Genomic DNA, 12,531 nt, shown 5'->3' with positions numbered 1-12,531 from the left:
ATGACAGCAATGGTTTCCAACATTTAGCTCAAACTAACACACATATTTTCTTAAACCAGGGGTGTGAACCAATACACAACATTAGATTTGATATGCTGCAGGATGGTATATAATCTGCTTGGTTGAGTTCAGCTGAAGTGTTGGTCTTTGACTAGAAGATGAATGAATGCCAGTGTGAAGCAGCACTTGGTTTCTGGAGCCCAATCCAATTTGCTCAGACATATGCCTAAATCTTGCTTTTGTAATTCTTTGCAGGACACTAATGAAAGCTTGTTTGAAAGCAGACCAGGTCAGGTATCTCCAAATTCAAGTTTTGTTGAGTGCTTTCACGTGATCAAAATTGTTCCTAGGGTACTTAAGGAAGTGGCCCTAGAAATAGTAGATGCATTGCTGGTCATCTTCCAAAATTCGATAGACTCTGGAACAGTACCCATGGATTGGAGGGTAGCAGCTAATGTTACCCCACTGTTCAAAAAGGGTGGTAGAGAGAAAATGGAGAATTACAGAGCGGTAAGCCTGACATCGGTAATGGGGAAAATGCTAGAGTCCATTATAAAAGATGTAATAGCAGAACACTTGGAAAACAGTGACAGGATCGGACAAAGTCAACATGGATTTACAAAAGGTAAATCGTGCTTGACTAATCTACTGGAATTTTTTGAGGATGTAACTAGTAGAATAGATAAGGGAGAACCAGTGGATGTGGTGTATTTGGATTTTCAAAAGGCTTTCGATAAGGTCCCGCATAAGGGATTAGCGTGTAAAATTAAGGCACATGGGATTGGGGGCAAGGTATTGACTTGGATAGAGAACTGGTTGGCAGACAGAAAGCAAAGAGTTGGAATAAACGGCTCTTTTTCCGAGTGGCAGGCAGTGACTAGTGGGGTAATGTGGTAAACCACTGTTGTTGTTGTTGTTGTTGTTGTTGTTACACACTGTTGTACCTATGCATGCCTCAACATGTCTCGGCTGGCTCCACCCACACAGGCCCAGGTATAAAGGTGATTGACCTGCAGCCCCCTGCCTTCTTGGAACCCAGTCAACCACGAGAGGCATGCTCTGTTCTTTGCTAATAAAAGCCTTCAGTTACTCTCTTAACTCTCAGTCTTTTATGAGTAATTGATAGCGCATCAGGTACCGCAGGGATCGGTCCTTGGACCCCAGCTATTCACAATATATATTAATGATCTGGACAAGGGAACTAGATATAATATCTCCAAGTTTGCAGACGACACAAAGCTGGGTGGGCGTGTGTACTGTGAGGAGGATGCAGTATGATTTGGACAGGTTGGGTGATTGGGCAGAAGCATGGCAGATGCAATATAACGTTGATAAATGTGAGGTTATCCACTTTGGTGTCAAAAACAGGAAGGCAGATTATTATCTGAATAGCAATAGGTTGGGAGAAGGGGAAGTGCAACGAGACCTGGGCATCCTTGTGCACCAGTCGCTGAAAGTAAGCATGCAGGTGCAGCAGGCAGTTAAGAAGGCAAATGGTATGTTGGCCTTCGTAGCGAGAGGGTTTGAGTACCAGAACAAGGATGTCTTGCTGCAGTTCTACAGGGCCTTGGTGAGACCACATCTTGAGTATTGTGTGCAGTTTTGGTCACCTTATCTGAGGAAGGATGTTCTTGCCATGGAAGGAGTGCAGCGAAGATTCACCAAGCTGATACCTGGGATGGCAGGAATGACGTAATGAGGAGAGATTGGGTTGATTGGGCTTATATGCGCTGGAGTTTAGAAGAATGAGAGGGGATCTCATCGAAACTTATAAAATTCTAACAGGACTAGACAGACTAGATGCAGGAAGGATGTTCCCGATAGTTGGGGAGTCCAGAACCAGGGGTCACAGTCTAAGGGTAAGGGGTAAGCCATTTAGGAGAGAGATGAGGAGGAATTTCTTCACCCAGAGGGTGGTGAACCTGTGGAATTCTCTGCCAAAGAAGGCAGTAGAGGCCAATTCATTAATTATATTCAAGAAGGAGTTGGATATATTTCTTAAGGCTAAAGGGATCAAGGGATATGGGGAGAAGGCAGGAACAGGGTACTGAATTTGGATGATCAGCCCATGATCTTATTGAATGGCGGAGCAGGCTCGAGGGGCCAAATGGCCTACTCCTGCTCCTATCTTCTATGTTCCTATGTTTCTATGTTGCTATTTTCAAATGTCTAAGTCAATGCTACACCAAAGTAGGCACTACCTCCAGTCAGATGTTGAATCACTGGTTGATGCTATTAGCAATGATGAAGAAGAGTACAACATGTTCCAGAATCGAAAATAAATACTGCACCATTCTTAGATAGCTATTTTCCAGTATATGCCTGTTCATACTGATCTGGCAATCCAGAATCAAGCAGTTCTCATTCTCTCTGAGGAGCTTTGCTGCGTGCAGAAGTCATCTTCGTCCGCCCAATCTAACTCTCCCAGCACATTCTGCAATTAGCATTCTAGCCTGATTGTATGTTGCTGCCTTCAATTGTCCTTAATCCTGCCGCAGAGCATGTGACAAAAATAAGCAATATATCATAGGCTCTGCCGCTAATTGCTAATGTTTTAAGATATTTGATTATAGCTGAGTTCAAAAACAAAAGTGGCTTTGGCAATCATCAGGTCTGATGAAAGGACTCATTACGAGTGAAATAATTGATGCCTTGCACTAAGTTGCGAGGCAGTAATTTCAATGAACAGTTCAGATGAGGTCATAATTTGTTTGCGTCGTTTATCATCATCTGAAGCCCAAGATTCAATGACTCTGTCTTTAGCTCACAGGAAGAATTGCTGCATTATTTTACAAAGAGTTAGGTTATCTTTTAGAGTTGCAATATTTTTATTATGCACTGGAGCAATCAGGTGGAAAATTGTCTACTCTAAATGTATCACTATATCCTATGGTTTTTACTTATATGTTTGTTCATCTTTTGTAAATAAATAAATTCACTTGATGTTTTAAACTTAACATAAGCTCTGCTCTGAAGTTCTACTTTTGAAGACCGGAGTGAGATACGGTAAATCTCACGGGCCCCGTCGTGCTGAAGACTTGTGCTCCAGAGCTAGCAGCACCTCTAGTCAAGCTGTTCCAGTACAGCTACAACACTGACATCTATCCGACAATGTGGAAAACTGCCCAGGTATGCCCTGTCCACAAAAAGCAGGAAAACTCCAATCCAGCCAATTACTGCCCCATCAGTCTACTCTCGATCTTCAGCAAAGTGATGGAAGGTGTCGTCAACAGTGCTATCAAGCGACACTTACTCACCAACAAACTTCTCACCGATGCTCAGTTTGGGATCCGTCAGGACCACTTAGCTCCAAACCTCATTACAGCTTTGGTTCAAACATGGACAAAAGAGCTGAATTCTAGAGGTGAGGTGAGAGTGACTGCCCTTGACATCAAGGCAGCATTTAACAAAGTGTGGCATCAAGGAGCCTTAGTAAAATTGAAAGTCAATGGGAATCCGGGGAAAACTCTCCACTGGCTGGAGTCATACCTAGCACAAAGGAAGATTTTTTTTTTTTAATTCATTGATGGGATGTGGGCGTCGCTGGCTAGGCCTGCATTTAGTGCCCATCCCTAATTGCCCTTGAGAAGATGGTGGTGAGCTGCCTTCTTGAACCGCTGCAGTCCATATGGTGTAGGTACACCCACAATGCTGTTAGGAAGGAAGTTCCAGGATTTTGGCCCAGCGACAGTGAAGGAACGGCCACAGGTCCAAGTCAGGATGGTGTGTGGCTTGGAGGGGAACTTGTAGGTGGTGATGTTCCCATGCCTCTGCTGCCCTTGTCCTTCTAAGTGGTAGAGGTCGCGGGTTTGGAAGGTGCTGTTGAAGGAGCTTTGGCGAGTTGCTGCAGTGCATCTTATAGATGGTACACACTGCAGCCACAGTGCACCGGTGGTGGAGGGAGTGAATGTTGAAGGTGGTGGATGGAGTGCCAATCAAGCGGGCTGCTTTATCCTGAATGGTGTCGAGCTTCTTGAGTGTTGTTGGAGCTGCACTCATCCAGGCAAGCGGAGAGTATTCCATCACACTCCTGACTTGTGCCTTGTAGATGGTGGAAAGGCTTTGGGGAGTCAGGAGGTGAGACACTCGCCACAGAATTCCCAGCCTCTGGCCTGCTCTTGTAGCCACAGTATTTATATGGCTGGTCCAGTTCAGTTTCTGATCAATGGTAACCCCCAGGATGTTGATAGTGGGGGATTCAGCGATGGTAATGCCATTGAATGTTGGAGGTCAAATCATCTCAGCCCCAGGACATCGCTGCAGGAGTTCCTCAGGGCAGTGTCCTAGGCCCAAACATCTTCAGCTGCTTCATCAATGACCTACCCTCCATCATAAGGTCAGAAGTGGGTATATTCGCTGATAATTGCACACAGTTCAGCTCCATTTGCAACTCCTCAGATAATAAAGCAGTCTATGCCCACATGCAGCAAGATCTGGACGACATTCAGGCTTGGGCTGATAAGTGGCAGGTAACATTCGTGCCACACAAGTGCCAGGCAATGACTATCTCCAACAAATGAGAGGCTAACCACCGCCCCTTGACATTCAACGGCATTACCATCGCCGAATCCTCCACCATCAACATCCTGGGGTCACCATTGACCAGAAACTTAACTGGTCCAACCACATGAACACTGTGGCAACAAGAGCAGGTCAGAGGCTGGGTATTCTGCGGCGAGTGTCTCACCTCCTGACTCCCCAAAGCCTTTCCACCATCTACAAGGCACAAGTAAGGAGTGTGATGGAATACTCTCCACTTGCCTGGATGAGTGCCGCTCCAACAACACTCAAGAAGCTCGACACCATCCAGGACAAAGCAGCCCGCTTGATTGGCACCCCATCCACCACTTTAAACATTCACTCCCTCCACCACTGGCGTACCGTGGCTGCAGTGTGTAACATCTACAAGATGCACTGCAGCAACTCGCCAAGGCTTCTTCGGCAGCACCTCCCAAACATGCGACCTCTTCCACCTCTAAAGGTGGAGCGGCAGAGAGCTTTAGAGAGGGAATTACAGAGAACATAGCCAAGGCAGCTGAAATCTTTGCCACCAATGGTGGGACTGGCGGGAGTTAGAGATAACTATAATGGTCTAATTAAGCTTTTTTCTGACAGGGGACCACTAAAGATCAACCAATTTGGTACAACCTTTCCTTAATCCCAATTTTAGACGCAAAGACCAATTCTTCACGTCAACAATTAGTTGCAGGCAGCCTACAAGATATCCACGCTGTTACACCGGAAGCTTTGGCCTGAATATCTGACTTAGATGTTGACATTTGATTTGCTTTTGCTACCGCCATACGAAAGAAGAAGAACAATTAGGAAGCAATACCTCATGAAGTGGAATATTTGAAATCCTTTGGACACTTACATCCATTTCTAACCCTGCAGAAGATTCACAAACCTTCTCTTTAGCAGCTTTCTGGAGGTCAGATGCCTGCTGTTCATATGAATAACCAGTCTGGATTTCATCCTCTAATAGCGTAACATCTTCCTGAGGAATTGGCCAACCCATTCTGTCCAAAGCCTGGAGTACGGCCTCCTTATGGTCTCCAAATGAGATCGGTTTATCACTGCTGAACCTAGTATGAAATAAACACACGCGGAAAAAGAAGTATTAAAATCTAATTGCACTTACAACAAAAATGCTTCTGTGCCGTTTTGTAAAGAATGCTGTTACTTACTTATCTCGCTCTTCTTGAGATAATGCTCTCCATGTAACTAAATTTAGACGCCTTGCAAAAGAGAAAAAAAAGTTAAAAATTCTTAACTAATAATGAATTTGGAAACTCCAGCTTTGTGTTATTTAAAAGTTAATCCAAAGCCAACCAAAGTAGTATGTTTTTGCATTCGGATGAACAAATGGCATTGGCAGAAACCCATTGTGAACAAGCTCACAAACATAATAGTGTCCTGTAACAATAAAGTAAATTGTTTTAGTAAATAAATACAATACAAGTGTTCAGATGCCCAGTGTATACCACAAGCGAGGCACACTGCAAAGCCAACCAGCAACATCACCAGTGAGTTATTTACAAGATAATTCCAGCATGTATGAAACAATTAGCTCCCACACACAAAGGAAAATAAAGATTGGGTGAAACTCAGAACTTCGGCAGGGCTGTAACAACGGGAGGTAGTGAATCAGCCACCAGTTATACAAATCTCCTGATTTTCCTTTCCGTTCTGCCGAATTTGAAAGTTTCGCCCATTGTCTTTCCTAAAGCATTTTGACTGCTTTATCTTTCAGCTCAATACACAGTGGGGATTCTGTGCTTACTGCTATTCTTAGACCTTTATAAAACTGTTTCCTTTATTTCCAATTTTAGTTTGAGATTTTATTTTAGTAATAGTACAGCATCGAACAGATATAAAATCAGTAATACTGATAGTTCTAGACAGAGCCATGTAGTGTATGTAACTGTTCTACCTTTAAGAGAACTATTGTATGTAACCATCCACCTTTAAGAGAACTATTTTAGGTGTGGCACTACTTTATCCTGGCTGCTGTATACTGTAATACCGACGGTGACCACACCGGTATATAAGTGCTGTGGCAGAATTTATTGGGCAGATTCGCCCTGACCTTCGAATAGTAAAGTCCTGTTCAAGTTACTCTTGTAGTCTGTGTATTACTTCGCTATACAACCCACAGACTTTACAGTGGCGACGAGTTCGATCTTACCCTGCGGCAACAATACTTCTGAAGAAGTAAACGAGCGTCGAGAAGAGGCACCCGCCCTCGTCGTTTTGCTGAGAGAAAACTCGAGTCAGCAGACCAAGAAAGGAGGAAGATTTCAAACACGAAGTCTTCCATCAGCAACAGGCACGGATTGTCCCTTCTGCCACGGTGGTGAGTGAGCCGATCAACACGAGAAGCAAGTCGGCCACGGTGGCTGTGAGTAAAGGGAAAATAGAAACAAATAAACGGAGGATAAGGGCGGTGCACTCGACCACGGTCGAGGGGGAAAGGAGCCGGACAGAAGTCGGGCCCAGAGGCGCTGAGACTGGGGCAGCGTGGAGCAGAAGCCGCGGTACAAGCGGGCTGGGGAGCGTCGTGAGACGGCTAGACTGCGACGGCGAAAAAGGCCGGACAACTACCGCGACCACGAGGCGCTGCGACCGGGATCGTAAGGCGCGGGACGATATAAAAATAAATAAGCCACGGAGAACTCAGCCGCAGCCGGGGAGGAAAGCACCGGACTGCGAGAAGCTGGGAGGCGCGATTGGGGTGAAAAAGGCCAGACAGTGATTGAGGCCACGAAGCGCTGCGACCGGATCGTAAGGCGTGGGAAGAGATAAAATAAATAAATCGCGGAGAACTCAGCCGCAGCCGGGGAGGGAAGCACCGGACTGCGAGAGGGCTGGGAGGAGCGATTGAGAGCCGCGCGAGCGGGAGAGACAGAGCCCGAGCGAGAGCCGCGCGAACGGGAGAGACAGAGCCCGAGAGAGAGCGAGTGAGAGCCGCGCGAGCGGGAGAGACAGAGCCCGAGGAAGACTGAGCGAGATCCAGCCCAGCGGCTGAAACTGTTCGCCGTCAACGGGTTGTACCCAGCACCGGAGAGACAGAGCCCGAGCGAGGGAGACTGAGCGAGATCCAGCCAGCGGCTGAGACCGTTCGCCGTCAACGGGTTGTACCCAGAGCAGGTTGCCCGGCCGAGAGAAGGGAACGCGCTGAAGCTGAAGAGCAGGCTGCGAACCCCGAAAGCCAGCGGCCGTCGCCAGAGGGAAAAGCTTACCCCTCCCGCCAGGGGAAGAAAAGCAGGAACCGCCATCTTGAAAGTGGGCGGGGAAAGAAGATAAGCGCGGGAAACCACGGGAAGCCGCCAGTAGGCGGAGAAAAAGACAGAAGCGGGAACCGCCATTTTGAAAGGGGCGGGGAAAGAAGATAAGCGCGGGGAAACCGCCATCTTGGAAAAAAAAAGTTAAAGAATATTGTTGTTGTTTCTCAGGAAGAGTGTGAAGATGCCTAAGCATAGTAACAGCAACGGTTTCAATGCCGAGGTGGAAGACTGGCCCACGTATGTAGAATGCATCGAGATATATTGTACGGCTAATAAGATAGCAAATTATGAAAAAGCCCTAACCTTATTAAACTCAATGGGTGCGAGGACATACGGGTTATTGAAGCATCTCCTATCACCAGCTAAACCGGCGGATCAGTCTTTCGATAATATTGTTGCTGTCCTGAAGGATCATTTTAACCCCGCACCGCTGATGTTAGCGGAACGATCTAAATTTTACGGGAGAACGCAACGAAAAGAGGAAAGCAACGCGGAGTACTTGGTCGAGCTGCGTAGACTAGCGAAAGACTGCCAGTTTAGAGGAAATCTGACAGAGGCATTGCGAGACAAGTTCGTGTGTGGATTGTCAAAGGAAGGAACGCAAAAACGACTACTCGAAGAGAACGATCTTACACTTGATAAGGCTGTCCTTATTGCAGCATCGCACGAAGCCGCAGCGAGAGGCATGGCGGAAATGCAGCGGAAGACAGCGGTACTCAGTGTGGATCAAATGACTTCGGGTACAACGAAATGTTCTCGTTGTGGGAAGACAACACACGACCAGAACCAATGCTGGGTTAAAAACCAGGACTGTAGGAAATGTGGCAAGCTTGGCCACATAGCTAAGGTATGCCGGTCAGGAAAGAACAACAACAATAATAAGTCACCGCAGAAGAAGTACAGAAAGGTACATGAGGTGACTGGGAAGAGTCCAGATGAACAGAATTCGGACTCAGACTCCAACAGCAAGGCACTGGGTAGTCTGAGGAGTCATAATGTGAGTAAAGAAGCTGACCGACAAACTATCTGGATCACACTACAGATTGCAAAAGTCCAAGTGAAGATGGAAGTGGACACCGGATCGGCATTGACGGTCATGAATAAGCATGATTACAAAAAGTCATTCAAACATATTCCCCTACGGGATACGGAGATAGTATTGCAGACATACACGGGGCATAAAGTATACCCCATGGGAAAGATAAGAGTCAAGGTGAGAGACAGGGGCAAAGAACACCCCGGAATGGACTTATACGTACTACCTGAGGGAGGACCACCACTTCTAGGACGGGAGTGGATCAAGAAAATAGACATGGAATGGCACTACCTCAAAGCAATAACGAGTGAGGACTCGGGGCAGACAATCAGCTCAGACTCTGAAACGGATGACGATAAGACCAGCCCAAGCATGAAAGACAAGTCTAAAATGAACTTGCTGACTAAGGTTGGTAGAACGAATGTGGGCATAAAGGCTTATGCTCCAGAGGAGAACAAAGTTTCAGAACAGAATTCCTCTGAACAACAACAACATAGCTTGACAGAGAATTCTGAGTCTGTTCAAGTTACAGACATATATATGTTACTGAGGAACATCGAGCTCGAACGCAAACTTATTTCAGATTACGACAGCAATTAGAACAATTGAATTGCCGTCTCGAGCAAGAGATGAAAGCAATGAAAAATTTCTATGATACCGAATGGGAGAATCTGGAAAGACAACAGAAGCAGCTGGGGAAGAAAAGGGAGCAGGAGCACACAAACCGTCTGCACGAGGAGGCCAAACGAATCAAAGCTGATTCGGCTTCTGAAGGGGCGTGCTCCAATCCGGTGGAACAAGATGTGCCGCAACTGAAGGCGCTGGCTAGCAGGTTGCAGGCAGAAAAAGCTGAGTTGGTCGACATGACCTCCGAGCTCCTACTGAAGTTGGGTGCAGCATCACTGGACGATTCATTTGTGGAAATTCGAATGATGGGGGCTGCGGATGATGGCGAAGTAGAAGCAGCAAAGGAGCCCCAGGACAAGGTTCTAAACAGCCCTGCAGCTAATGGAAAAGGGATGAGGACAGAAGAGTTAACAGTCAGCCAACTCCTCCAGGGCAAGGTTATAAACAGCCCTGTAGTTAATGGAAAAGGGATGATGGCAGAAGAGTTAACAGTCAGCCAACTCATTCATATGCTGAGGGATAAAACTCTAAAATGGGAAAAACTTAAATACGAGCCTCAATCTTCAAAGGGAAGGGAGCTCTCAAAAGTCATTGGAAGAGCTGAGGTGGCAACCCAGACTGAGAAGTCTGCAGCAGAACAGCCCTTGGATGCCAAAAGTACGCTGACGCACGGCAATGTAGAACAACAGAATACTGAAACAGCTACTTCAGTAGAGGGATTGAATAGTCCGATCAATCAATCTCCGAATGAAGTTGAAGTATTGAAATCACAAATGAGGTCATTAGTAAAAGACTTGCAGGAAGCCCAGAAAAAGCGGGATGAATCTGAACGCATGATGAAGTCTCTTCAGGACAGATGTCGGGATTTGGAACAAAAGTCGGCTAACGTCCAGCTGGGTAAGGAGGAAATAGAAGACCCTCTCGCTGGCCTAGCTCAGGACGACACCGAATATTACCATGATCTGTTGAGTGACACTGAATATTACGAGGACCTGGTCTGCCCAGCTTGTGCCGAGAACTCCCAAAGTGCCGAAATCAGGATGAATCACTTAAAGTCTAAGGAACATAGGGAGATGGTGGCATTACAGCTGGCAGCTGACAATGGAGCCCCGAGAGTCTCCAAGAAGCAAAAAAGGAAAAGACGAAGCAGAAGATGATAACCATCTGAACCATTATTACCTCTACCCGATCACACACGTGGTCCCCCGAACGGAGCCAAATCAGTTGGAAAGTAGGAAAATTTCCCAAGGCAATCCAACTGTTTTTTGTTTGTTTTAAAAAGTCAGCAATGCTGGTTCAGAAGTGATGGAAGTAAAGCTGTTAAGTCTAGGGAAGGACTATGGGATGAGTCCCTCTAGCAAGGTGACCCGACTACACCACGGAGGCGTGGTCCGGACCGAGTCAAGAAGATCAGAGACTGAATCTGTGAACTGTTTCCCGCAGAGACTGAATCTGTGAACTGTTTCCGCAGAGACTACCTCTGTGAACTGTTGTAACATGAAGTTGGATATGTTATGATGTTATGTTAACAGGGAATAAGTATGTTGTAAGCTAAAAAGGGAGGATTGTAGTGTATGTAACTGTTCTACCTTTAAGAGAACTATTGTATGTAACCGTCCACCTTTAAGAGAACTATTTTAGGTGTGGCACTACTTTATCCTGGCTGCTGTATACTGTAATACCGACGGTGACCACACCGGTATATAAGTGCTGTGGCAGAATTTATTGGGCAGATTCGCCCTGACCTTCGAATAGTAAAGTCCTGTTTAAGTTACTCTTGTAGTCTGTGTATTACTTCGCTATACAACCCACAGACTTTACAAGCCATACGCAGTTATTATGCAAAGTTCACATTGTTGTGTTATTGCCTCAGTGGACATCTAGGGGTGGAAATTAGTTTAAGCCCAATTTCAGGCACACAGAGCATGCACCCAACCACATGGACACAACTAAAGCCCCAGATTGGTCTCCCTGGCTAATTTAAATACAATAAGCGGGCTGCCAGCACTACTCACGCTATTAATTGGCAGGTCACCTAACAAGGGCTTCAATATCATGCATTGCTTGTGCCACTTAAAGGCAGCCTGCACCTTTTAAAGGGGAGGTGCACTTTGGCTGCAAGCAACTGTTACTGAAGATGACAAGCAGAGGAGAAGCTGCAAGGGCCCTCTGTTTTCTAACGCTGTTTTGGAGGTATTGGTGGAGGAGATTGGCAGGAGTAGGTAAATCTTATTTCCACCAAGCAGCAGGAAGATATACAGGCAAGCTGCCCGGCACAATGGGGCAGAGGTGGTAGAGTGGGTTAGCGCCAGAAGCATCGCTCCCAGTACATGACTGCAATGCAGGAAAAAGTTTGATAACCTCACAAGGGCAGCTAAGCTAAGCCTCCTAACTCTCATCTCCCATTACTCTCTACTTAGCTCCACACCAACTGTAACCCCAGCGCTCACAACTCTTTCTTCCCCTGATTCCCATCACACTCCTTCAAACACTGCCACACACTTCATTTCCACCTCCTTCCGCTCCTACTGCACCTGCTACTCTCCTCAGCATTACTTCCCTCACCCCCTCACACCTCTGCCATCTTTCATACACCAGCAACACTATTCTACCCTGACATGCGCACCCTCAAAACATCTCACTAGTCTAACACTGAAACCTTCCCTTCTTTCTTGCAGGGCAAGTTTGCACATGATTAGAGGGAGCAAGCAGCCACAGGAGGAGCGACGGTCCACACTGGAAGAACAAGTGATGGGTATCGTGGGGTGGGAGCACATCAGGTGTGTGGTGTCTGGTGAGACTGGAGGACAAGTCCTGCAGGTTTTCCACCACCGTTCTCTTGTTCCATCCTCACTTAACTCACCCTCAGACACTGTGCATGACAAATTGCTGCTGCTTTCAGAAGCCAATCATCTGTCTCTGCTTACCCATGCTGCTAAATGCTAACCCTTGTCCCTTTCCTGCATTTCTGGTCCTGGAGCTCCACACAGCCCTGAGGGAGCAGAGGGCAGCACTGCAGATAGGAACATAGGAACAGGAGTAGGCCATTCAGCCCCTCGAGCCTGCTCCGCCATTCAATGA

At 46.6% G+C, this 12,531-nt stretch overlaps 1 protein-coding gene across 1 annotated transcript in view; it reads right to left on the bottom strand.

Annotated features, from left to right (window-relative positions):
* LOC147112042 (von Willebrand factor A domain-containing protein 3B-like) overlaps positions 1-12,531 on the bottom strand; it is a 332,584-nt gene that overhangs the window by 202,596 nt on the left and 117,457 nt on the right. The window contains 2 exon segments of the mRNA XM_085999537.1: positions 5,408-5,585; positions 5,688-5,738. Coding sequence (XP_085855663.1) covers positions 5,408-5,585; positions 5,688-5,738 — 229 coding nt within the window.

Source organism: Somniosus microcephalus, chromosome 10 (genome assembly GCF_052327205.1).
Source record: "Somniosus microcephalus isolate GS21.2 chromosome 10, FLI_Smic_1.0, whole genome shotgun sequence".
NCBI classification, from domain to species: domain Eukaryota; kingdom Metazoa; phylum Chordata; class Chondrichthyes; order Squaliformes; family Somniosidae; genus Somniosus; species Somniosus microcephalus.
Note: the sequence above shows the minus strand (reverse complement) of the source record. Positions and strands in the feature narration are given on the sequence as shown.